Source organism: Myotis myotis, unplaced genomic scaffold, assembly GCF_014108235.1.
Source record: "Myotis myotis isolate mMyoMyo1 unplaced genomic scaffold, mMyoMyo1.p scaffold_m19_p_6, whole genome shotgun sequence".
NCBI classification, from domain to species: domain Eukaryota; kingdom Metazoa; phylum Chordata; class Mammalia; order Chiroptera; family Vespertilionidae; genus Myotis; species Myotis myotis.
Window position 1 is genome coordinate 30,726,352 of NW_023416368.1, and position 26,931 is coordinate 30,753,282.

General features: G+C 40.9%; 1 protein-coding gene across 12 annotated transcripts; it reads left to right on the forward strand.

The window, feature by feature from the left end:
* The first annotated feature begins 643 nt into the window (after positions 1–643).
* BRD8 (bromodomain containing 8) lies at positions 644–25,754 on the forward strand. 12 transcript variants are annotated; one of them, XR_004968209.1, is made up of 23 exons: positions 645–751; positions 1,908–2,004; positions 9,270–9,339; positions 9,920–9,969; positions 10,183–10,305; positions 10,884–10,964; positions 11,392–11,456; positions 13,615–13,751; positions 14,293–14,511; positions 14,904–15,048; positions 15,892–16,101; positions 16,488–16,768; positions 17,112–17,564; positions 18,144–18,237; positions 18,420–18,466; positions 19,213–19,442; positions 19,811–19,903; positions 20,093–20,161; positions 20,548–20,725; positions 21,636–21,767; positions 23,721–23,765; positions 24,768–25,015; positions 25,378–25,754. XR_004968209.1 is itself a non-coding variant. In XM_036313052.1 (22 exons), exons 1-22 carry the CDS (start codon positions 733–735, stop codon positions 25,435–25,437), a joined length of 2,898 nt encoding a protein of 965 aa, XP_036168945.1. In that variant the 5' UTR covers positions 645–732; the 3' UTR covers positions 25,438–25,754. The 12 variants fall into 12 exon arrangements, 8 of the variants coding, with proteins under 8 accessions (XP_036168943.1, XP_036168945.1, XP_036168948.1 ...); XR_004968210.1 differs by lacking the exon at positions 23,721–23,765; XM_036313052.1 differs by lacking the exon at positions 24,768–25,015.
* The last annotated feature ends 1,177 nt before the right edge of the window (positions 25,755–26,931 follow it).

Consider the following 26,931-nt stretch of genomic DNA (forward strand, 5'->3'; position numbering starts at 1 on the left):
AGCCCTAGGCACCTTCTCCAACCTCGCCCCCAGGGCCACAGTGAGGACAGAGGTATTAAGAAAAAAGCGATGGCAGCAGCGTCGCTTTCTGACAGCCTGTCCGGCGAGAGAAAGAGCTGGTATCCCAGCTGGACTCCAGCACAAGCGCATACTCACCCTAAGACGCGACACCAGTTGCCCGTCTGGTACCGGCCCACTCACACCCCGCCGCCGAACCCGGGTTCTGGCCTTTATAAAACAAAACTCCGCCCACGAGGTGCACCTTTGTTACTGATACAATGTTTTAAAGTACGCGCTGCCTTCGTCCGCCAATGAGATAGAGAAGCCTGCAGCTACCAATCAGCGCAAGGAAAGGGGGCGGGTAAAACTGGGAAACGGTTTGTTCCGGGCTGACCTTTCCTTTCTAATGTGCGTCCGGGTTACTAACTGTCGGAGTTTGGAGTTGGGTACCGTGGAATTCTTCCTGCTTAACACTTTTTCTTGAACCCTCAGCATTTATTTCCCACGAACGCTCAGGGAAATCCTGAGGTTTCAGCCCTCATCCTTTGTCCTTTAGCACGTTCCTTCTCAGGAGCGCAAAAGAGAGGTGGTTTTGGACGCTTGTGCGTCTTGGGGTGGGAGACTACATTTCCCAGGAGGCACACGAACAAGCCCCAAACTATTTCCCAGAGTTCCCCACGTTTCGGCCCTACAAAGCGGTCTTCCCTCGGGGGTTGAAGACTTCAGGCCAAGATGGCGACAGGAACGGGCAGTAAGTGTGTGTGCTGTTTTTGCGTGGAAAGCTTTTGTAGAGCCGAGGCCCGACACCGGGTTTCTGTCACACGCCTGGGGAGTAGGAGCAATGATTGCCTGAGAGCGCAGAGTCTTCAGAGACTTCCGCTCGACGAAAAGTGTAGGGTCTTGTGTCTTAGGGCGGCCGCAGAGGTTTGAGAAGCAGCTCAGCAAATCCTTGCATATTTGGGGACTGTGTGGAGTGAAAGATAAAGCTGCTCTAGAGACTCGGGCGTGCAGACGAAGACGTGTTGTGAGCCATACCGAGTGGCCGGCACCTCAAAGAGCCATTCACACTCCGACCAACGTTTGTGGGCCCTACTCTCCGTCACAGAGAAATGGGATAGTTTAACCAGGAGTTTTTTCTGGCCCTGGGGAAATTGCGTCTCTTGCACCTCAGCCATTTTCCTCTGTTTCGTGGACTGACAAGATCTTTTAGGCCCGACAACTCAAGGGGGATCGGGGGTGGGGATTCTGAAAGCAGTAAACAAGTTTTTGCTTAGAAGGAGGCGGGGCAGTAAGGGGTGGCTACTCGGAATCCTGGGAAATAAGTCCTGGCGCTCAAATTGGGATAAAGTATGTATTATTAAAACGGCTTTTTGGGAGAACTGCCTTATCTTAATCTGACATTGTCTGTTTTTTATTTTATTATTTATTTATTTATTTATTTATTTATTTTAAAAATATATTTTACTGATTTTTTTTTTTTTTTTGGTACGGAGAGGAAGGGAGAGGGATAGAGAGTTAGAAACATCAATGAGAAAGAAACATCGACCAGCTGCCTCCGCAACCAAGGTACATGCCCTTGACTGGAATCGAACCTGGGACCCTTGAGTCCGAAGGCCGATGCGCTATCCACTGAGCAAAACCGGCCAGGGCTATTTTATTTTTTTATAAAGCAGGGTAGTCATGAAGAAATTAAATATTTTGCCAGATACTCATTGCAATTCGCACGCAATGAATAGGTACCACCCACCCAGTGGTGATATTTTACTAGCCAGGTGAAAATCAGGATTTGGTGATAGAGCTCACTTTGTCCTTACAAGTTGGGATGTTTTGTGTTAGGCTTCTAGACTTCTGGTTGGGGCCAAGAACTAGTGCCTCAGTGGTTGCTTCTAAACTTTCTCTCCTTTCAGAACACAAGCTGTTGAGTAGTGGCCCCACAGAACCATGGTCCATCCGAGAGAAGCTGTGTTTAGCATCTTCTGTCATGAGGAGTGGGGATCAAAATTGGTAAGATATTTAGGATGTCTGGTTTCTTGGGTCTTAAAAATTCTTGGGTATTTTTTTTTTTTTACATTAGTGGATTCCTGTAATTAGTCATACTGATCTGTAAGCAGTATCCTAAATAATGAAAGGGTAATATGCAAATTGACCCTAACAGTGGGGAACAACTGGTTGCTATGATCAGCACTGACCACCAGAGGGCAGACGATTAATGTAGGAGCTGCCCCCTGGTGGTCAGTGCCCTCCAACAGGGGGAGCTCTGCTCAGCCACAAGCCGGGTAGTGGGAGTCTCTCCTGCCTCCTTGGTAGCTCTAAGGATGTCTGACTGCCAGCTGAGGCTCAATCCTGGGAGTGGGCCTAAGCCAGCAGGTGGACATCCCCTGAGGGGGTCCCAGACTGCAAGAGGGTGCAGGCTGGGCTGAGGGACCCCCCCCTTCCCCCCCCAGTGCATGAATTTTCATGCACCGGACCTCTATTCTATATATAAAAGCCTAAGCAATCGGTAGCAGTGATGCACACTGACCACCCGGGGGCAGACACTCAACGCAGTAGCTGCCTCCAGTGATCAGTGCGCTCCCACAGCGGGAGTGCTGCTCAGCTGACCGAAGTGAACCTCTCCCACCTCAGCGCTACCGAACTGCAGTTGCAGGTGCAGCGGGGCTGGGATGCGTGGAAGTGGTGCCCTCCTGGCTCAGGCTCCTCCCTGGCTGCCTGCAGCTTCAAGCACTACTACATCCCTTGGCAGTCCGACATCCCCCAAGGGGTCCCGGATTGCAAGAGGGCACAGGAGAGGCTGAGGGACCCCACACTGGGCCTCTAGTTTCTTTTATAACAGTTTTATTAAGATAATTTACATACCATAAAATTAACACAATGTATTCACAGAATTTAGTATATTCAGAGTTGTGCAACTGTCAGTCACTGTACAATCTCCACCTCATCTAATCATTTACTTCTGTTTCTATGGATTGCTTACTCTGGATATTTCATATAAATGAAATAGTAATTTGTGATCTTCTGTGACTGGATTTTTTTTTTTTTTACTTGGCATAATACTTTCAAGGTTCTTATTGTATCATGTGTCAGTACTTTTTCTTTGTATGACTAAAATAATGGTCTGTATGAGTATACCACATTTTGTTTATCCATTCATCAGTTGATGAGCATTTGTGTTGTTTTAAGTTGATGTTTAACTTTTTGAGGAACTGCAAAATTATTTATAGTTTTATTGATTTCAGAGAGGAGGGGAGAGAGAGATAGAAACATCAATGATGAGAATCACTGATCGGCTGCTTCCTTCATGCACCCCACTGGGGATCTGAGCCCACACTCCAGGCATGTGCCCTTGACTGGAATCGAACTCGGAACCCTTCAGTCCTCAGGCTGACACTCTATCCACTGAGCCAAACCAGCTAGGGCTACAAAATTACTTTTTTTTAACAGTGGCCCCACCATTTTATATTCCCACCAGCAATAAATGAAGGCCCAAATTTCTCTATGTTCAACACTTTTTTAAAAAATGTCACTGATTTTTAGAGGGAGAGAAAAGGAGATGGATAAAGATAGCAACATCGATGAGAGAGAAACATCATAGATCAGCTACCTCCTGCACACCCCTTCTAGGGATCGAGTCTGAAACTGTGGCATGTACCCTGACCTGAAATCGAATCAGTGACCTCTTGGTTCATGGGTCAACAATTCAACCACTGAGCTGCACTGGCTGGGCTATATATATGGATTATATATATGGGCTATATATATAAAAATCTGGGTTCATTTCTTGTTTGTCTTTTTTATTATAGCTGTACTAGTGGATATGCAGTGGTATCTCATTGTGGTTTTGATTTGCATATCCCTAATGCCTAATATTGAACACCTTTTCACATGCTTATTAGCCATTTGTATGTCTACTTTGGAGAAATGTCTGCTCAGATCCTTTGGATTACTTATATTTATTACTAACTTTTAAGAATTCTTTACCCTGGACACAAATCCTTGTCAGATAACTTTCAAATATTTCTCCTTTTTTGTGTATTGTCTTACGTTCTTTTTTTTTTATTATTTTTTTATTTTATTGATTTTTTACAGAGAGGAAGGGAGAGAGATAGAGAATTAGAAACATCGATGAGAGAGAAACATCGATCAGCTGCCTCCTGCACATCTCCCACTGGGGATATGCCCGCAACCAATGTACATGCCCTTGACCAGAATCGAACCTGGGACCCTTGAGTCCGCAGGCCGACGCTCTATCCACTGAGCCAAACCGGTTTCGGCTTATCTTACATTCTTGATTGGTATTGTTGATAGCACAAAAGTTTTTCATTTTGATGTGTCCAATTTATGTATTTTTTTCTTCTGTTGCTTGTGTTTTTGGTGTCATAGCTAAGAAACCATTTATTTTTATGTTTTCTTTTAAGAACTTTATAGTTTTAGCTCTATACAATTAGGATCCATTTTGAGGTAATTTTATGTATGTTGTAAGGCAGGGGTCTCTTTTGCATGTAGATATCCACTCTCCTAACACCTAGTATTTGTTGAAAGACTATTCTTTCATTGAATTGTTTTGGCACTCCAGTTTTTCTTTTTAAGTGTCAAATAGTAGGACTCTGGTTTCCAATCTTTTTTGCTACTAGGACATACACTTTTTCATTTTTAACGTTTCTCTTTTCCCCCCTTCTTTCCCTCAGGATCCAAGGCCATTTTAATTGTCTTAAGCCTTATAGTTTACTATACATATTTGTGTTTACATGGTATGTCTCTACTACTTTAACCATTCAGATGAGTTTACAAAAGCACTGTTATTGGTTATCTTTAGCATTTCTGCCACTTTATCTATCTAAAAAATAACTTTTCAAAGATGTCAATGGGGCCATAGCTGGTTTGGCTCAGTGGGTAGAGCATTGACCCTTGGAGTGAAGGGTTCGGGTTTGACTCCGGTCAAGGGTGGGTACCTGGTTTACAGGCTGGATCTCTGGCCCTGATCATAGCGCATTCAGGAGTCAACCAATTGGCGTGTCTCTCTCATATCAATGTCTGTTTCTCCCTGTCCCTTCCACTCTTAAAATCAATGGAAAAATGTCCTCAGGTGAGGATTAACAATCTAACAGACAAAAAAAATCAGTTCAACTTATATTTGAATTGAGTTATATTTAAGTTAAAACTGAAATTTATCAAATTAGTGTGGTTCATTTTGTCTTGGGGTTTACCATTTACTTTGATGCAAGAACAGCTGCTACATAGAATATCTCACACCTTTTTAAAAAAATATGTTTTTATTAATTTCAGAGAAGGGAGAGAGAGAAATAGAAACATCAATGATGAGAGAGAATCATTGATCGGCTGCCTCCTACATGCCTTCTACTGGGGATTGAACCTGCAACCCGAACATGTGCCCTGACTGGGAATCAAACTATGATGAAGGGAAGGGCGGCGGGGCAGAGAAACATCCACAGCTCAGACACATCAATCAGTTGCCTTCCACATTCGCCCCAACTGGGACCAGGAATCAAACCTGCAACCCAGGTATGTGCCCTTGTCTGGGAATTGAACCCAAGACCCTATGGTGCTTGGGTCAACGCTCCAACCATTGAACCACACTGGCAAGGACTGAATTGATTTTTTTAAACAAACCGCCAAGTAAATTGGTTTGGAATACAGTCTAATCTGTATATTTCCTCACATTTTTATTAGAAAAATAATGTGAAAACACTTTGAAATTTTAAATTGGTATTTATTTTTTGAGGAAGTACTAAGACATAAGGTTCAAAGTTCAAAATGGTACAGTGTCTTTATCCCATCACTGTATCTCAGTTCCCATGTTAGCAGTTTCTTGTGTGTTTCTCTAGCATTAATTTTGTATATATGAACAAAAATATATTTTCTTTCTCCTTTTTAAATATCTTTTTATTGATTTCAAAGAGAAGGAAGAAGGGGAGAGAGAAACAATGATGAGAGAGAATCACTGATTGGCTGCCTCTTGCACGCCCTTACTGGGGATGGAGCCCACAACTTGGGCACGTGCCCTGACCTGGAATCGAACTGTGAGTTCCTGGTTCATGGGTCTATGCTCAACCATTGAGCCATACCGGCTGGGCATATTATATCTTTTAGGTCTTTGTATAGCTGTATATCAGGATCTGTCTTTTTGCTGCTGTTTTTAACAGCTGCATGGTATTGTTTTGGGATATATCATAAACTGGTACTGTCTTAATGGACACTTGCTAACAAATGCAATCTTGCATAGTTATGTATAAGTTATATCTAAAATAAACTGAAAGTACAATGATTGGATCAAAGAATATATGTTTATAAAATTTGACAAATATTTCAAATTGCTCTACTCAGAGATTGTTTCAATTTATACTCCCATTGATAATATATCAGAGTATCTGTTTTATATGCCCTGGTTCATATATTGTGTTTTTGATTTTGGACAATATTATAAAAGGTGAGAAATAGTTTTCCTATTTTCATTTGCATTTATTCTGTGATGAGTGAGGTTGAATATTTTCATGTGTTGAGGAGCCAATTTTATTTCCTTCTATAAACTGATTTTTCTATTTGATTACATCCTTTTAATTTGGGGGGCTCCTTATGTATTGGAGAGATTAATCATTTGAGGTGTGAGATGCAGCTTTTTGTGCCGTCTGACTTACAGTGATATTTTTACCTTAAAACTTTTAAGCCCTCGACACATAGCTCAGTTGGTTAGAGCATGGTCCCAATATGCCAAGGTTATGGATCCCTGGTCAGGGCACATACATGAATCATCCAGTAAATGCATAAATAATTGGAAAATCAAATCCATCTCTCTCTGTGTGTCTCTGTCTCTGTGTCTCTGTGTCTCTCTGCCCCCTCCCTCCCTCTCTAAAATCAATCAATAAAAATAAATAGTTAAAATATTTTTAAAATGTGAGTTGTTAATAATTTTCTTTTGCAGCTCTTGGATTTTGTGTCATAAATAGAAAGTTCTTCTCCAGTCTGAAATATAAAATAATCTTATGATTTCTTCTAGTACTTTCATTGCTAAATTTTTTGTACATTTAAATCTTTGGTATATTTCGGACTTTTCTCAGTATAAGTTGTAAATTATGGATCAAATTTTATTTTTTGGTTATAGCTATCCATATAACAATGTTAAAATTAACTTTCCCTTTAAAAAGAGTTCTGTGATACTGTTATCCCAACATAAAATTTAAAAACTTTTTAAAGTTATGAAATATTTCAACCTCATAGAGAAGTATGGAGAATAATAAATCTAGATTGCCCATGTACTCAGTACCTGGACAGAACAAATCTTAATATACTTTTAAAAATATATTTTTATTGATTTAGAGAAAGAGGAAGGGAGAGAGAGAAACTTCAGTTGTCCTCTATATGTGCAGTGATCTGGGCCTGAACCGGAAACCCAAGACTGGGAATCCAACTGGCAACCTTTCCGTGCACAGGACGACAATCAACTGAGCCACTCTGGCTGGGCCAAATCTTAATATTTTGTCATGTTTTCTTCTTAAAGAAATAGACAGTTTGAAGCCCCTTTACAGTTTTTTCTACACTTTTTCTTGATCTCATTCCAGTCTAACTTTTCATTTTTGCCTGTTTGTCTTTATACCTGCAACTTTTTAAAAGGCTGTATAATTACTTATAGCAGAAAATTGTCATCTTTTCTATTTAATATTATTGTTATAAATATCCATGTCACCACATATTTCATAGTTATATTTATGGACTGTTTAATTCATAGAGTTGAAGAGCCATATGGTAAACATCCTTTTGCAGGCATTTAGGAATAATCTATTCACAATTCTGATCAAGTCTACACCGTACTTCTTGGTGCTTGCTTATTTTGTCAAATTATTTTTTTTTAATCCTCACCTGAGGATATTTTTTCCATTGGTTATTTAAAAATATATTTTGCCCTGACCATTTTGACTCAGTGGATAGAGCGTTGGCCTGCGGACTGAAAGGTCCCAGGTTCAATTCCGGTCAAGGACATGTACCTTGGTTGCGGGCACATTCCCAGTGAGGGGTGTGTAGGAGGCAGCCGATCGATGTTTCATTTTTATTGATTTCAGAGCAGAAGGGGGAGAGAGAGAGAGAAAGAGAAACATCAATGATGAGAGGGAGTCATCGATTGGCTGCCTCTTGCACGCCCCCTACTGGGGATCCAGCCGCAACCCGGGCATGTGCCCTCGACCAGAATCGAACCTGGGACCCTTCAGTCTGCAGGGTGGCGTTCTAGCCACTGAGCCAAACCAGCGGGGGCTCCATTGATGTTAATTTTTATTTTTATTGATTTCAGAGCAGAAGGGAGAGAGAGAGATAGAAACATCAATGATGAGAGAGAATCATTGATTGGCTGCCTCCTGCATGCCCTCAACCAGGAATCAAGGCTGCAACCCAGGCACGTGCTGTTAACCGTAATCGAACCTGGGACCCTTCAGTCTGCAGGCCCGTGTTCTATCCCCTGAGCCAAACCAGCCAGGGCTCCATTGATTTTTAGAGAGAGTGGAAGGAAGGAGGAGAGAGAGAGAAACATCGACATGAGAAAGATACATTGGTTGCCTCCTACACGTACTCAACAGGGGCAGGGGAATGAACCTGCAACACAGGTACATGCCCTTGACTAGGAATCAAACCTGCGACCCTTCCATGCAAGGGCTGATGCTCTACCACTGAGCCATACCAGCCAGGGCTATTACATTATTTTCTTATATTACATTACTAGGAACTATATTTTTGGGTCTGTATTATATTATAAATTGCTTTTCAAAAGGCAGATCTTTCTAAGAAGCCAAAATCAACATAAAAACATTTCCCCAAATGAACAGAAATGATGCTTTATTAGGTTCTAATACCTTCACTTCACCCAGGAAATATATCACCTAGGAAAACTGTTTAGCAATCACTCCTTCTCAATGACTTTAAATTTAGTCATGTCGCCCTGGCCGGTTTGGCTCAGCGGATAGAGCGTCGGCCTGCGGACTCAAGGGTCCCAGGTTCGATTCCAGTCAAGGGCATGTACCTGGGTTGCGGGCACATCCCCAGTAGGGGGCGTGCAAGAGGCAGCTGAATCGATGTTTCTCTCTCATCGATGTTTCTAACTTGCTATCCCTCTCCCTTCATAGTCACATATTACAGTGTACCTCCCAATGGCAGTTTTTTACTCCAGGGTTTGTACTCCAAATATTGAACTCTCAGTGTACTTTTCCTCCCCCCTCCCTTTTTTTTTCTTCTGTTTGGTGTGTGTTCATGCTTTTCTCATTTTATAGGGTATCAGTTAGCAGAGCAATCAAGCCCTTTGCAGAACCTGGCCGCCCTCCAGACTGGTTCTCTCAAAAAGTAAGTTCCCAAGCAAGTTTTAGAGCAATCTCTGAGATGTGAAGTGGGTTCCCTGCCTTTTAATCACAAGGCTTTTATACCATGAGTAGGGAAAGTAGTTGAGAATACCTTTTCATTATCCGTTATTTGCTTATCCATGCATGTCAGTGTAGCATAACTGTTAAGAGCCCCCTTTCAAAAAAGAAAAAAATGTCTAAAAGTAAAAAAAACAAACACAAAAAAACAAAAGACCCCAAGCTTGGGAATTAAATAGATCTGGGTTTAATATGACTCTACTTGAAAACTTTGGACAATGAGCTTCAGTTTTCTCATTTGCAAAGTAGCGATAAAAGTTGCTTCAGGATTGTTTTGAAGATTCAACTGAGGTAATACCTATAAAACATTTAGTACAGTGCCTTGCATATGGTAACTACTCAGTAGATAATAGCTATAAATATTGGCTATTAGGTTATCTTTTTATTTTGAACTGATTTGATGCTAAGTAATTTGCTCTCCTAGAAACATTCATGTCTTCCTTCTCTAAACTTTAGTTTATGTTGAAATTTTCCTGGCTTGCTCAACTTTCACTTTTTTTCCATAGCATTGTGCTTCTCAGTACTCTGAACTTCTAGAAACTACCGAGACCCCAAAGTAAGTACAAAACCAGGCACTCAAGCTAAATCTCTTTAGTGGAGAGTGTTTACTGAGGAAGTCTGGTTTATATCTATTTATATTACTGGGTGATAAAAGTATTGGAGCAGTTATCTGTGGTTAGGTGGTGGTGGAAAAGGCTCAAAGAAAGCAAATGGGAATGGGAACAGATGTTCTCTTATTCAAATGTATATATGTTTTAATTTTCCACAGACGGAAACGGGGTGAAAAAGGAGAAGTGGTGGAAACTGTTGAAGATGTCATTGTTCGGAAATTGACTGCTGAACGAGTTGAGGAACTAAAGAAAATGATAAAGGAAACCCAGGAAAAATATAGGTACTTATCAGAGAAATGCCAAATGATTGGGGAAGACAAAAGAGACTGACTTCTAATACTGGTCAGGATTTTTATTTATTTATTTATTTTTAACATTTTAATATATTTTTATGGATTTCCGAGAGGGAGAGAGAGATAGAAACATGAGTGATGAGAGAATCATTGATTGGCTGCCTCCTGCATACTCCCAACTGGAGATCGAGCCCACAACTGGGCATGTGCCCTTGACCAGAATCGAACCCAGAACCCTTCAGTCAGCAGGCCAAGGCTCTATCTACTGAGCCAAACCAGCTAGGGCAGGATTTTCTTCTTCTTCTTCTTCTTCTTCTTGATTTCAGAGAGAGGAAGGGAGAGGTTAGAGAGAGAAACATTAGTGATAAGAGAGAATCGTTAATCGGACACCTCTTGTACGCTGGGGGCCCACAGCCTGGGCATGTGGTCTGACTGGGAATCGAACCGTGACCTCCTGGTTTATGGATTGATGCTTAACCCCAGAGCCACACTGGCTGGGCTGGTCGGAATTTTTTAAGTAGCAGATTAAAAATCCCAAGTCTATCTACCTCTCTTTCTTCCTACAGACGACTGAAAAGAGATGCAGAACTAATTCAAGCCGGGCACATGGACAGCAGATTGGATGAGCTTTGCAATGACATTGCAATGTGGGTTATATTATATTATTATTATTATTCTTATACTCCTTTCTCCCTCTTTACCCCTTTTCTCCTTTAGTAATCTGGCTTATTTCCTCCTTCTGCCATTCCTTTAAGACTTGAGAGATTCTGGAAAGGGAGAGCTGCATAGTGGCCTGGCATTGGGAGCGGGGGGGAGTGAGTTCTAGAAAGTAATGAGATGGATCATTTCAATGTGAGAACATAACTTAGTTCTAACTTAAAAATGGCTTCAGTTTGTGTGGATGAAGAACCAGTAGTTAGGCAGTACACTCAAAATTTCCTGTTTTGCTGATAATAATTCCTTTTTAACCCTTTCATCCAGAAACTGCTAGCCTGGCAAATAACTTCCTTGTTAGGCACTGTGAACTGGAGGAGCTAGAGCTGGCTAGGATCTAACCTTTAATTTCCTCTTTAGGAAAAAGAAATTGGAGGAAGAGGAGGCTGAAGTAAAGAGGAAGGCTACGGATGCTGCATATCAAGGTAAGCTGAGCCTAGTGACTGTTTAGTGATTGACTATACAGTATTGCATGCTAAAAGCAATTGAAAACTATTTTATAATGTAGAATCCACTGATTCCAATTTACCTGCACACTTTCCTTTGTCATCTCTTATCAGAATAAAAACATCCCTTTGGAAATAGCTCTTAGAAAATTAGCTCTGCTCAAGTCTCACTAGATCTGTGTCCTTTTAGGACACAAAGGCATGAAAATAAAAACATTGAACATAATTAAGATTTTGGAAGTCAAAGGCCTATAAAAAGATTGAGAATAGCCCAAGCACTGGATATGGAGAGGAACTTAAGCATTTGTAATTCTAGGAATACATGCTCTGAGCTCATGAGGTCTTTCCTTGTTAAAAGCAGAATCTTTTTTTTTTTTTTAAATGTTTTTATTGATTTCAGAGAGAGAAACATCAGTGATGAGAGAGAATCATCGATTGGCTGCCTCCTGCATGCCCCCTACTGGGGATTGAGCCTACAACCCTGGGTATGTGCCCCAGCTGGGAATCAAACTGAGCTCCTGGTTCATGAGTTAAATACTCAGCCACTGAGCTGTACCAACCGGGCAAAAGTAGAATCTTAATAATAAGTTGTTAAGGATATTGAGGGATGTTTAAAACACTTTCCTACTCCAAGGGTTTTTGGGATAATTGAATAGTTTAAATGTTTGCTTAATGTGCCCGGCCGTTGAGGTTCAGTGGTGTTAAACATTGGACCCGTGCACCAAAGGTCGCTCGCCAGTTCAATTCTTTTTTTTTTTTTTTTTTTTTTTTTTATATATTTTATTGATTTTTTACAGAGAGGAAGGGAGAGGGATAGAGAGCTAGAAACATCGATGAGAGAGAAACACCGCGATCAGCTGCCTCCTGCACACCCCCCACTGGGGATGTGCCCACAACCCAGGTACATGCCCTTGACCGGAATCGAACCTGGAACCCTTCAGTCCTCAGGCCGACGCTCTATCCACTGAGCCAAACCGGTTAGGCAGCCAGTTCAATTCTTGGTTAGGGCACGTGCCTGGGTTGTGTACTCGTTCCTCAGTGTGGGGCATGCAGTAGGCAGCCAATTGATCGATCAGTGTTTCTTTTTCACTGATATTTCTGTCTCTCTGTCCCTCTCCTTTTCTCTCTTTCTAAAATCAATAAAAACATTTAAAAAAAATTTTTTTTTTTTTTTTTTAGATAAAAAATTAAAAGGTGTTTGCTTAATGTAAGAATTTCTCTTGGGTAAGCTTTCTTGTTTCCCAGAGTGTTAAAGAAAGCCTTTTAAAAAATTTATTTTTAATTTAGCACTGTAGTTACTCAAAATAGGCCAAAAGGAAAAAAAAAAGCAATTCCAGCCCTAACCGGTTTGGCGCAGTGGATAGAGCACCGGCCTGCGGACTGAAGGGTCCCAGGTTCGATTCCAGTCAAGCGCATGTACCTGCGTTGCGGGCACATCTCCAGTAGGGGGTGTGCAGGAGGCAGCTGATTGTTTCTCTCTCATGGATGTTTCTACCTCTCTATTCCTCTCCCTTCCTCTCTGTAAAAAAATCAATAAATATAAAAAAATCAATAAATATATATATATATTTTTAAATATATTTTATTGATATTTTACAGAGAGGAAGGGAGAGAGATAGAGAGTTAGAAACATCGATGAGAGAGAAACATCGATCAGCTGCCTCCTGCACACCTCCTACTGGGGATATGCCCACAATCCAGGTACATGCCCTTGACCGGAATCGAACCTGGGACCTTTCCGCAGGCTGACGCTCTATCCACTGAGCCAAACCGGTTTCGGCAAATAAATATATTTTTTAAAAAATTCCATGAGTTCTAGATTTCATGAAAGGACCACGTATGGTACTATGTACATTGATTTGATATGCAAGTGTGCAATAAATATATACACATTCCTTCCTATCTGCTTTATGTCATTCTAAAGTATCCATAGGTCAAGCTGAGATTTAGAAATGTGAAAAGGCCATAACAGTGAAAATGAAAATAACAGAAGCAACAAAGAAAGCTTTCTAATCCAAACTCAGTGCTGTTTTAGTAATGCAATATTTCTATTTTTCCTTTATTATATAATAGCCAAGTATGTCTAGTTTCATTTAGTTAATCTTGAAGACTTAGAAATTGTTCTTATATGTTCTAGCTCGTCAAGCAGTAAAAACACCCCCTCGGAGGTTACCCACTGTGATGGTTCGATCTCCTATAGATTCTGCCTCCCCAGGAAGTGATTATCCACTTGGGGACTTGACTGCAACCACTATGGAAGAGGCCACCTCTGGCGTGAGTATATTTCCATATACAGGAATTAATCAGCAAAGGGGCAATAAGCCAGCAGAGAGCTGAGTGATGAGGAAATCACTTTTGGCCTGGAGGCAACTTCCTCTCTTGGTCTGAATGTCAAAGACTTACTTTACCTTGTTCTGTGCTCTAAGATAAGGATGGACCTAAAAACATTGAGGCTTTGACCTTTTGAGAGATAGGTAAAAGACTATATCAAGGAATTGTTTGTAAGTGTATTAGTCCTATGAAATTCCTGCTGAAATAAGGAACAGTTGTTTTTAATATATAATATTGGTAGTGGGTAAGGAGTTTGTATAAAAGGTAGGTTGGGTGGAGTGATTGGGTCATTGTGGGTTTGAGTAGGTGTAAAAGAAACAATTGTGGGGAAGAAAGTTGTGGCTGAGAGCAGGAGGGTAGGGGGTTTCTGGGCAGTTCCACTCAGGACTAAAACAATAATAGTTAGACACACTAACCCACCCAGATTAATAGGGAACCTTTCAGAGTTTGAGAAGTCAGATAAAGGTTCTCTGTTGTCTCTTAGGTAACCCCTGGGACTTTGCCGAGTACCCCAGTCACCTCGTTTCCTGGGATTCCTGACACCCTTCCTCCAGGCTCTGCACCCTTAGAAGCCCCCATGACCCCAGTAACAGATGATTCACCCCAGAAAAAGATGCTTGGACAGAAAGCAACTCCACCCCCCTCCCCTCTGCTGTCAGAGCTCTTGAAGAAGGGCAGCCTCCTGCCTACTAGCCCCAGACTGGTATGGAGACTTCTGTGGGTGTTTGAGAGCTGTGGTGATTTAATATTTTGGAAGGGAGTGCCTGGGACCTAAAATATGACATGGAAAAAAAGATTTAAAAGAGAAAGAGATCTCCTAGTTAAATGTTAATTAATTAAAAAAACAAACAAAAAATCCAACACAGTAAGTTGATAGTGCTCTTGGATCCTGAGGTATTTGAAACCATAATTATTTTCGTTCTCTTCTCCAGAGAACTCTTGTTACAAAATTAGAGTTTCCCTTGGGTCTGAAATTACACTCTTTGGATATTAACTTTTATTTTTGTAAAGTTTGGTCAACTGCTGGAGCTTTTTTGGGAAGTGGTAGTAAAGGAAAGCTTGAGTGTAGCCTTCACCTCTATTCTTCCCTGATAGGTCAATGAGAGTGAAATGGCTGTGGCTTCTGCCCACCTGAACAGTACAGGTGTCCTCCTGGAGGTAGGCGGGGTCCTTCCCATGATACATGGTGGGGATTTGCAGCAAACACCCAACACTGTTGCAGCCTCCCCTGCTGCTTCAGGTAAGTCATCACTTTTCCATATTTACTTTACTTTAGAGATATAGAACTTGGCATTGATAGTCCTTGGTTTCTAGTCTTTGTTACTAAGCAATTGTTAATCCTAGATTTAAAGCCAGTCTTGGAACTATTTACCTGTTAAATCCTGTAGTGTCCCAGATTTTAAATCTCATTTTCAAAATATTGATAGCCCTGGATGATCATAGCATAGATATTAATGAGAGGAATAGAGAAGTTAATAGTGAAGCTGCTCCTCTGAGGCTTGCAAATTAAGATACCTGAGTTTATAGAGGATTGAGATTTGGATTCAGGGACCTGGACTTGAGTCTCAGGCCTACCACACTCTGATTTTGTGACCTTGGCCAAGTAACTTAACTCTTGAGCCTCAGTTTTCTCTTTTATTAATTGCAATGTTTGTACTTCACAAAAATGTAGAGAGAATTAAATGAGGTAGAAAATGTAAGGCAAAAAAAAGCCCTTTGCAAAATACCAAACAAACATTAGATATTGGCATTTGATTTTGGGTGGTTTATGGCACACTTAACTTTAGCAGAAGTGACATTTATTCACACCAGTTTTTTGTTATGTTTAATTTTTTTCTGAGGAAAAATTACTACCCAGTTTTCATATACATTGTGTGTTCTAGTGCTTTGGGTCATTCCTATCTTGGTTTAAGATATTAAGTAAAGTTAGAGAAAGTAAAGATATAGTTAATGAGTTTGTTCAACAGGAATTGCTTTCATCCTTTGAGATTAAAAATTTTCTTGGTTGTGTCTTAAAGTGGCTATTGCTTCTTATTCATGTGCTTCTTTCTTACCTCATTTTGTGTACCTCTTTGTCTGTTAGGTGCTCCCACTCTTTCCCGGCTTTTAGAAGCTGGTCCTACACAGTTCACCACACCTCTTGCTTCCTTCACTACTGTTGCCAGTGAGCCTCCAGTTAAACTTGTGCCACCCCCTGTAGAGTCTGTGTCCCAGGCTACCATTGTCATGATGCCTGCGCTACCAGCACCATCCTCTGCTCCGGCTGTCTCCACTCCTGAGAGTGTAGCTCCAGGTGCGTCCCTGACCCACGCCCTGAGCAGCCGCTAGGTCCAAAATTTCAGTTAGAGAAAAGTGATCAAGAGCATCAGCTCTAATTCACATGCCTCTGTTCTGTTCCCCATGGACATTTGCCATCTTTATCCTTAAGAAAAACAAGAATGTGAGAAGAGGTGGGTGGGCTTTTATGTGTTGGGGGAAAGGCCAAATGTACACATAAGAGTGGGCTTGAGAATATTTTCTCACTAAAACTGGGAGAAGAAAACATAGGCAGATATAAGAACTTTTTCTGAGCTTTAGTGTATGGGTACTTGACATCTGTCTACATCCTTGATGTGATCTCCATGTGGTCGCTTAGTTCTAAATAAGCTTCTGAGATGCTTTTCTCTTCCTGTTATTCAGTGAGTCAGCCTGACACTTGTGTTCCCATGGAGGCTGTGGGGGATCCACATACTGTGACTGTTTCCATGGATAGCAGTGAAATCTCCATGATTATCAATTCTATCAAAGAAGAGTGTTTCCGATCAGGGGTAGCAGAGGCTTCTGGAGGATCAAAGGCTCCCAGCATAGATGGGAAGGAAGATTTAGATCTGGCTGAGAAGATGGATATTGCTGTGTCTTACACTGGTGAAGAGCTTGACTTTGAGACCGTTGGAGACATCATTGCTATCATTGAGGACAAGGTAACTATTCAGCAACACCCAAAAGAATCTCTCATGGGTCCTACATAGGCTTCTCTCCTCAGCCTCTCCTTGCTTCTCATAGTAACAATTACATAAACAATTTTCCTGCTCTGTCCATCTCCATCTCTGTAGTCCCAAAGCCCTTTGGTGCCGACGTACTAGTTATCTCCCAGCCATCCTTATGTTACTGGTTTGCACAGGACAGATGCCTGTCCATTGATTGCTTCTACTACATGGAGAAAATGGAGAGAGAAGCTGCAGATTCAGGCCATCTCATTCGGTGCTAACAGAATTGAGGTAATTGAGCTTCTGCGACTTCAGCAGTGTATGTTTTATGGGACAGGTAGATGATCATCCTGAAGTGCTGGATGTGGCAGCAGTGGAAGCAGCATTGTCGTTCTGTGAAGATAATGATGATCCTCGGTCTCTGCCTGGCCCCTGGGAGCACCCTATGCAGCAGGAACGGGACAAGCCAGTACCTCTTTCTGCACCAGAATTGACAGTCAAGCAAGAGAGGCTGGACTTTGAGGAATCGGAAAACAAAGGAATCCACGAACTGGTAGACATCAGAGAACCTGGTGTTGAGATCAAAATGGAACCTACAGAACCAGAGCAAGGCATTTCAGGGGCTGAAATAGTCACTGGGGTCGCTCCAGCCACATGTATAGAGCCACCAGAACTCAGGAATCAGGACTTAGATGAGGAACCCAGAAGTACTGCAGCTGGAGAGATTGCTGAAGTAGATGTTGCCAGTGGGAAAGGCGATGAGACTCCAGTTACAACTGTGAAGACAGAGGTATTTACAATAAGGGTCTGGGAGGATGAAGGGTTATACCTTAGGTAAGAAGTGAAAGTTTAGGCCTCTGGTTTTTTGTTGCATTCCTGAGTTTTGACATGTTTGATGTGTCTAAAGTGTATGGGTGTGATGAGTGCTATACATATATATACTTAACCTATATCTGTTAAAGAATATAATAGAATCTTGCTGAGACCGGTTTGGCTCAGTGGATAGAGCGTCGGCCTGCGGACTGAAGGGTCCCAGGTTCGATTCCGGTCAAGGGCATGTACCTTGGTTGCGGGCACATCCCCAGTGGGGAGTGTGCAGGAGGCAGCTGGTCGATGTTTCTCTCTCATCGATGTTTCTAACTCTCTATCTCTCTCCTTTCCTCTCTGTAAAAACTCAATAAAATATAAAAAAAAAAAAAAAAAAAAAAAAAAGAAGAAGAAGAAAAAAAAAAAAAAGAATATAATAGAATCTAATTACATGGATAGGACTTGGAATTACTTATATAGTCACATTATCATTGAAGAATAAAATTGTGTAAGCTGTAGTGATTTACCAGTACTTAGGGTGTTTGTTCTTTTTGGTCTTTAGGCATCCCCTGAAAGCATGCTATCTCCATCACATGGCTCAAATCCCATGGAAGATCCTTTAGAGGCAGAAACTCAGCACAAATTTGAAATGTCAGGTAAATAATAAGGCTAGGAAATCTGTATTCTGTAACTAACTTGGAATCATTTGCTTTGGCTTCTGAAGGATTGTGGGTTGTGGGCAAGTAGAGGAGATAGAATAGGTCAGCATGCAAAGGAGAGCTGCAGGAAGGGGAAATCTAAGGTGGAAAACTTCAGGTAGTCTTTCTCTCCTCTGCAGACTCATTGAAAGAAGAATCAGGGACTATTTTTGGAAGCCAGATAAAGGTATTTCAGACTTTTCCTTATTCCTCTTGGGGTGTGACTAGATTTCCCTATAGCACTACCTTTTTAACGAATTTCAGTAAACTCCCATCCTTATTCTCTGAGATGAGACTGGTTTAGAAGTTGCATGGGGAAGAGCTGCAGTGGACAGTTAGGTGTAGTGGGAATATTATGGCAACGTGTGCTTCCCATCTGAAAATTTGTGAATATCATACAGACCTTTCTTTGCATATAATGCACAAAGAAGCTTTGATATATTCAGAGATATATCAAATGAATAGGGATACTAGAGACAGGGAGAACATATAAGAAATTAGATTATTAGTTACACTATTCAGAGGAAATCATCCTAAGTTTTCTTTTTAGAATTACTAAAGTAGTAGTAACAAATAGATTCAAAGCGATGTGAGCTTGCTCCATCAGATAAGACACAAAATAAAAGCTATTTTTGATAACTTTGTACCCAGGGTCAGAGTTCCTCTCAAGAGCAAGGGGAAAGAAGGAACGCCTCTTAGCTTAGTCTTAAGTAAGTAGCTTTTTTTGTTTCTTCCTTTTAAAAAGATCCTGGCTTTGTCCAGGTTCTAAATTACTTGATCACTCAGTGTCTGTAAGTGGATGGTAGGATAAGCGGTAGAGGGCTCAGTCAGGAAACAATGTGAGGTCATTTTCTAGAACTGATCTAACCCAAAAGGCAGATTATGTTTAATGACGCTTTGCATAATGACTTTGCTTGCATTTGCTGACTGGAGCACACTGTGTCTAAGGATGCCCCAGGTGAGGATGAGGAGGAAGATGGAGTCAGTGAAGCAGCCAGTCTAGAGGAGCCTAAGGAAGAAGATCAAGGAGAAGGCTATTTGTCAGAAATGGATAACGAACCCCCTGTGAGCGAGAGTGATGATGGCTTTAGTATACACAATGCTACTCTGCAGTCCCACACACTGGCAGACTCCATCCCCAGCAGTCCTGCTTCTTCTCAGTTGTGAGTATCTAAGAGTCTTCCTTTGAGGTCAAGGCAGTGAAGGTGAGAAGTAGGAGAGGATCTTTTCTTTAATCTTACTTTTTCATCTTCCCTTTCTTGGCCTGGAACAAATACAGGCATACCTCGGAGATACTGCGGTTTTGGTTCCAGACCAGCACAATAAACTGAGTATCACAATAAAGCGAGTCATAATCTTTTTGCTGGTGGAGGGTTTTGCCTTCAATTTGTAAAAAATGTAACATCTGTGAAGCTCAGTAAAGCAAAGCGCAATAAAATAAGGTATGCCTGTAGTTGACAAGAAATAATTAGGACTTTTTTTTTAAACTTATGCCTAGTGGAACTTCTGTATTTTTTTATTTTTATTTTAGCTCTGTCTGTAGTGAGGATCAGGAAGCTATTCAAGCACAAAAAATCTGGAAGAAAGCCATCATGCTTGTATGGAGAGCTGCAGCTAATCATAGGTGAGTAGGGACTTTACCAGTTAGTAGGAACATTTTCTCCTCATTGTTGGTGACTAGAAAAAAATTTGAGTAGGCTTATTTGGGGCTGGAAGCATTGGCTTTTAACAACTTTCAGCCACTTTGGTCAAGTTCTCTCACCTCTGCTTCTGGAGGATAAGCCAGTAATTGCATCTTACTCTCTTTGGACAGATATGCCAATGTATTTCTGCAGCCTGTTACAGATGACATAGCACCTGGCTACCACAGCATTGTGCAGAGGTAAGCCATAATCAGTTCAGCATGCCAACTTCCCTGGATTATACGTTGTCCAGTCTTAGTGGATTTTTGCTTTAGACAATAAGTTTAAAGCAAATGTTTTTGATGTGAGTAAAGATGACCAATTGCTAAACTGATTATTTCAGCAGCTGGGTCACTAATGATAGTCTAAAAGAATTAACCCCTTTTATTTCCTTTCTCAATACTTGTTATACAGGCTGACTTTGGTTTTTGGGTTCAGTGCATGTTTCATGGTGAGGGTTTAGTGTTCAAGTCCTGGCAGCTGGGATTAGCAGGATGTGTGAGAAGATCTATATGGTAATAATATATTCAGGGATCCAGTTGAGTCCTCTTCCCCTCTCCTAGATTTACCTGTTGTTCTTTTTCAGGCCAATGGATCTGTCAACTATTAAGAAAAACATTGAAAATGGACTGATCCGCAGCACAGCTGAATTTCAGCGTGACATTATGTTGATGTTCCAGAATGCTGTAATGTATAATAGCTCGGATCATGATGTCTATCACATGGCAGTAGAAATGCAGCGAGATGTTTTGGAGCAGATCCAGGTACTTTGAGGATCCTCAGTTTTTTAGCATGGATGAAATGATAATACTCAAGGGAATGATTCACATTGATGTCAGGAAAGGGGTGGCTTTTACTTGGAATAGCCATCAGGCAGAAACACAGGAACATGAAATTTTATTCTTGTTGGATTCATGTTAGGTTTTTAAAAAATACATATTTTTATTTTCAGAGTGGAAAGGAGAGGGAGAGATAGATAGATAGATAGATAGAAACATCAGTGATGAGAGAGAATCATTGATCAGCTGCTTCCTGCACGCCCCACACTGGGGATCGAGTCCACAACCTTAGGCATATGTCCTGAACAGGAATCAAACTGTGACCTCCTAGTTCATAGGTTGATGTTCAACCACTGAGCCATGTCTGCCGTGCTCATGTTAGTTTTTTCATGTTGGTTTGGTAAATGAGTTGTGAGAGAATAGTCTTATCTTTCTTAGGCAAATTTCCTGAAATTTTAAAATAAAATTCTTATAAAATGATGAGTGTATATTTTGTATTACATTAAGTATAAGTATAGTAGACAGTCAATAAATAGTTCATTCTTTCTCATCACAGATAACTTATTTCTAATCTATAATTGCATTGCCAGGCACCCTTTGGAATATTGAACTTGAAGGGATGTGGTCTATCTCTGCAGAGTCTGCCAAATTACTTAAATTACTTGGTGATCTTTGGTTCATCTAGTTTTATTTGTGATCCTATGTTATAGCAAAAAAAAAAGAAAAAGTTAGAGCCATTTGGCATTTTTAGATTCTTGAAAATGTACAACAAAAATTAAAAGTGATCTAAATTTCTAGAAGTATTTGAATGCTGATTGCAAAAGGGTACTATATGAAGTTCTATTTACAAAGCCTAAGGTGTCTTTAATTCTTCCCTACTGGATCTGGTCTCTAGGGCCAACTGTGTTTCTTCTCCCTACAGCAATTCCTGGCCACACAGTTGATTATGCAAACATCTGAGTCTGGGATCAGTGCTAAAAGTCTTCGAGGAAGAGATTCTACCCGCAAACAGGATGCTTCAGAGAAGGTGAGGAGACCAAGAAAGAGCCTTTTTGCCATTGTTCCAGTGCTAGAAGTCTGAAGCATCAAAAGAACTTTGTTACGGCTTGGTATTGTTGGGCTTCTATATTCCAATGGTATACGTACTAGGTGTACCAGTTAATAATGCGGATTTTTTTCCATAGCTGGAGTTACACATATGTTGATATTTATGCTGTTTTGTTGTATTGGCAGCAAGCTTCAGAACGTCATATGTCAAATTTGCTGAAGGTGTTAACATCATTGATATTTTTACACTTAAAAATGTTGAATTTCATGCCAAAAAAAGAGCATTTGCGGGAAGTTTTAATTCATTACTTTATTTTGAAGAAAAGTGCTGCTGAAAGTTATTGTATACTTCAGGAAGCTTATGGTGAACATGATCCATCTCAAGATACTTGTGAACGCTGGTTTAAACGCTTTAAAAGGGATGATTTTGATGTGAAAGACAAAGAACGTCCAGGTTAACCAAAAAAGTTTGAAGACTAACAATTACAAGCATTATTGGATGAAGATGCGTGTCAAACTCAAAAACAACTTACAGACAGATTAAATGTTGCTCAGCAAACAATTGCCAATCGTTTACAAGCAATGGGAAAGATTTTAAAGGAAGGAAAATGGGTACCACGTCAATTGAACGAAAGACAAATGGAAAACTGAAAAGTCATCAGTAAAATGTTGCTTCAGCGGCATGAAAGAAAGTCTTTTTTGCATCGAATTGTGACTGGCGATGAAAAGTGGATTTATTTTGAGAATCCCAAGTGCACAAAATCATGGGTTGATCCAGGTCAACCATCAACATCGACTGCAAGTCCAGATCACTTCGGAAAGACGACAATGCTCTGCGTTTGGTGGGATCAGGAAGGTGTGGTGTATTATGAGCTTTTAAAACCAGGTGAAACCGTTAATACTGATCGCTACCAACAACAAATAATCAATTTGAACCATGCTTTGATTGTGAAACGACCAGAATGTGCCAGAAGACACGGCAAAGTAATTTTGCTTCATGATAACGCACCATCACACACTTCAAAACCAGTTAAAGACACGTTAAAAGATCTTGCCTGGGAAGTATTAACCCACCCGCCGTCTTCACCAGACTTTGCTCCTTCACATTATCACTTGTTCTGATCAATGGCGCATGCACTTTCTGAGCAGCACTTCAAAACGTATGAAGAAGTGGAAAATTGGGTCTCTGAACGGTTTGCCTCAAAACAAGAAAAGTTTTATTGGGACGGTATCCACAAATTACCTGAAAGATGGGGGACATGTGTAGCTAGTGATGGACATTACTTTGAATAAAGCACTTTTAAAAAATATATCTTTATTGATTTCAGAGAGGAAGGGAGAGGTGGAGAGAGAGAAATATCAATGATGAGAGAGAATCATTGATGGGCTGCCCCCTGCACGTCCCCCACTGGGGATCAAACCTGCAAACTGGGCATGTGCCCTTGGCCAGAATCGAACCCAGGACCCTTCAGTCCACAGGCCCATGCTCTATCCACCGAGCCAAACCAGCAAGGGCTGAATAAAGCACTTTTGATCTTTCTCTTGAAATTACTGTGTTTTCTTTGATTACAAAATCTGCATTATTAACCGGTACACCTAGTACAGATTTTAGAATGTTGGTCATTTGCTTCCATCCAAACAGAAGAAACCTGTGACTGGAAGGCTGGCCCAGTCACATGGGAGAAATTGTGAGCTGAGTGAGCAAATTACTAATTCTTCTAAGAGTGCTCGCAATGTGGAGTAAATGACTTGGCTTATAATAAGTTCCAGAAGCATAATGGCCAGATTGCTTTTGGATCTCTTTCCTCTTGTTCTTGAGTTTTTAAGTTTTGTCTGTGTGTGTGTGGTGCTTGTGTCTCTGTCCTGAGGTTTGGGGTGCTTATGGCTGAGAGTTTCTGTGGAACCTGATCAGTGTTTGTTTGTCCTCTAACAGGACAGTGTCCCCATGGGCTCTCCTGCCTTCCTTCTCTCTCTCTTTGTAAGTATTGAATGGCTGCAAGGGGTGGTGTTGCCACAAAGATTCTCTGCTCCCGCTGGGGGTGGGTGGCAGAGGGAAAGCCAACATGCAGACTGTAGCAATGTGTTGAACTTCTGTTTATTCAGGTCATTGAATAAGAATCTGTCTCTTCTGCATTCCTGTCTTTCTGCATGTGTGTGTGTGGGGGCTGGATAGGGACTTTTTATGAGTTCACTGGGCTGGAATGAGGTATTGGTAAGGATCTAAAATGTACCGCTCCTCATTTCCTGACTCCACCTTTTGCCAATTCTTTTCTTACAAATAGAAAATTATTCAGAGCAGCAGTTGCTAGCTGGCTTTTGAAAAGTGTTCCTCATACTAGATACTCAACACACAGTTTTTATATTTTCCCCTAATATTAAGTTGCAAGACTGATGTCTGATATATAAACATTCAGTAAAATATAAGATAAACATCTCGGTAACAATGACCACTGCAGAGAATAGTGGCTGGTGCAAATAGTGATAAGCTTAGCAAAGCTAGCCTAAAGACTTTTATTCCTTTCTCCATGAATTGGAGACCCTCTGACTGTTACTCGTTTTGGGGCGCTGAGACATGATATAATGGAAAGGGCATTAGGCTAGATAGAAAAACCACATGATCTTAAATTGACTGGATTATTTCTTGGAGCCTTGTTTTCCTCATCTGTCTGCTGGAGCTAATATATGATGTACCTGTCCAGCCTACCTCACAGGGATGTTGTGAGGATAAAATGAGATAAGAGGTATGGAACTGGCTTGAAAAAAATTAAAGTGTTATACAAATACAAGATGGTATTTTTATTTTTACTGTTGCTTCAAAGGCAACTTGTGTTGGTGAGCTCTAAATATTGAGTCCTTTAATGTTAGAAATGTTAAAATGGCCTGGCCAAGCAAAAGTGTTCGTTCATCTTGCCTACAGGCCTCAGCCTGTACCACAGACAGAACACTATAATCTCCGTTCTTTTTTATTGGCCTGCAACAGTGACTGGATCCCCAAGCAATTGGCTGGCTGTTACAAGGCTGGTTAATAGGATCTTTTATCTATGGAAGACAGCAATGTATTGCACAAGAGGAAGGATCTGGGCTGCAGGGAGAGAGCAGCAGATGGAAAGAAGCCTTCTGATTGTCCTGATCTCATGGAAAACAACTGTCAGGAGGTGCTAGGGAACTAGTGCCAGGGTCAGTCTGCAGGAAAGGCCTTTCTTTAGGGACCAACAAACAGCTGGACAGGTATGTTAGCTAAGAATCTCACTATCCACTGCCCTTTCTGACTCCCACCTTTTATTCTTTCTGTTCCTTTGCACATAATTTGGGGGCTGCGGAGGGGTGACAAATAGTCATTTTGTGGGCCCCAGATGAACTCCAGCAATCTCTGGTGGGCAGGAGCAAGATACTCTGTACTATATATTCTCTTCCAAACTACTACTAGGTGATTTTTACCACACACTATGGGAAGACCTATATCCCCCTCATTTCCTGGATTTTTCTGCTGATTCCCCTCTCCCCTAAGAAATCAAATCCCCAGCATTCTTGTTCTCTTATTTTTTAACCAACTCATTCATGCTCCCTTTCTTTGTCTGCCTGTCATTTAGGATGGTGGCACCAGGGGGCGCCGCTGTGCCATTGAAGCAGATATGAAGATGAAAAAATGAAATCTCAGAGTACCCTCATTGAGCTGAACCCGAAAAAGAAATAAACAAGTTAAAGTTTGGGCTTGTGGGCCCAGTTCCAGAATTGGGAGTTAACAGAAGAGGAGGCTCCTGGGCCATGTGACATGATCTGGGAAAATCTCAGAGTTGGAGTAGCATAATTGCCTGTTTTAGGGCAAAAATCATGGGCTGTGTTAATGTCCTAATGTGTATGTAACTAACAGATTGTAGCTAATTTGTACTGTCTTGTGAAGTGTACAGACTTAAAAAAAAATCTGTGAAGTGTTTGTGTTCACAATAAACTCTGAAAGAAAACTCGTCTGGTGTGTTCTGTGTGTGTGTATGAAACCTGTGATTTCTTCTGCGTGATAACTGTTTTATCATTTTTTAGAGAGGGAAAGTGGTCTTATAAAATGAATTATTCTGTTACAACTCAGAGAAGGTAAATAACCAAGATTTAACTTGTAATTAATGTTTTAAAGCAGCGGTCGCCAATCGCACCTCACGGACCACCAGTGGTCTGGTGACCACTGCTCCAGAGGTTTCTTAAATCAGCAGTCGCCAACCTTTTGGACCTCGCGGACCATTGGTTGGCGACCGCTGTTTTAAAGTGTTGCGTTGTGCAGTAAGGACTCTTATTCAGCTTTTCTTGAATATTTGGAAAAACTTAAAGGTTTTAAAAGTTTTGTTCATGTCATTGCCCTAGATTTGAGCATAGATATATCGGTAGTGCTGATCTTTATTTCATTTATTTATACGTAATATTATGCAGATGGTATTTCTAGGATAGTATATTACTGTTTCCTTATCAATTTCTATGTGTGGAGCTCTTATGTGTTTCAGGATTCATAACATTGCTATTTGAAGACTAAACTGATTTTGAGTTATCAAATTTATCACTTGAGTTTATCCTAACTTCTCTTACTACATAAGAATTAACTCCATGGAAACTAGTTATGAGCCTTTTATTATAAAGAGATGGAGATTAATAGGGTATTGCCTCGTACTTTGAGCCTTCTTGAGAAAGATGGGTTTAAGAAAGATGATTAGGCCCTAGCCAGTTTGGCTCAGTGGATAGAGCATCAGCCCAAGGACTGAAGGGTCCCAGGTTCATTCCAGTCAAGGGCATGTACCTTGGTTGCAGGCTTGATTCCTTGCCCCAGTCAAAGCTTGTGCTGGAGGCAACCAATTGATGTGTTTCTCTCACTTCCATGTTTCTCTCTATCCCCCTCCCTTCCACTCTTTCTAAAAGTCATGGAGGATTAACAACAAAAAGATGATTAGAAGTCAAATCATATATATATGTATGTATATATATGTATATATATATATATATATATATATACACATACATATATATATATATATATATATATATTTTTTTTTTTTTACTAATTTCAAAGAGGAAGGGAAGGAGAAGCATCAATGAGAGAATCATTGATCGGCTGCCTCCTGCACGCCCCACACTGGGGATCAAGCCTACAGCCTAGGCATGTG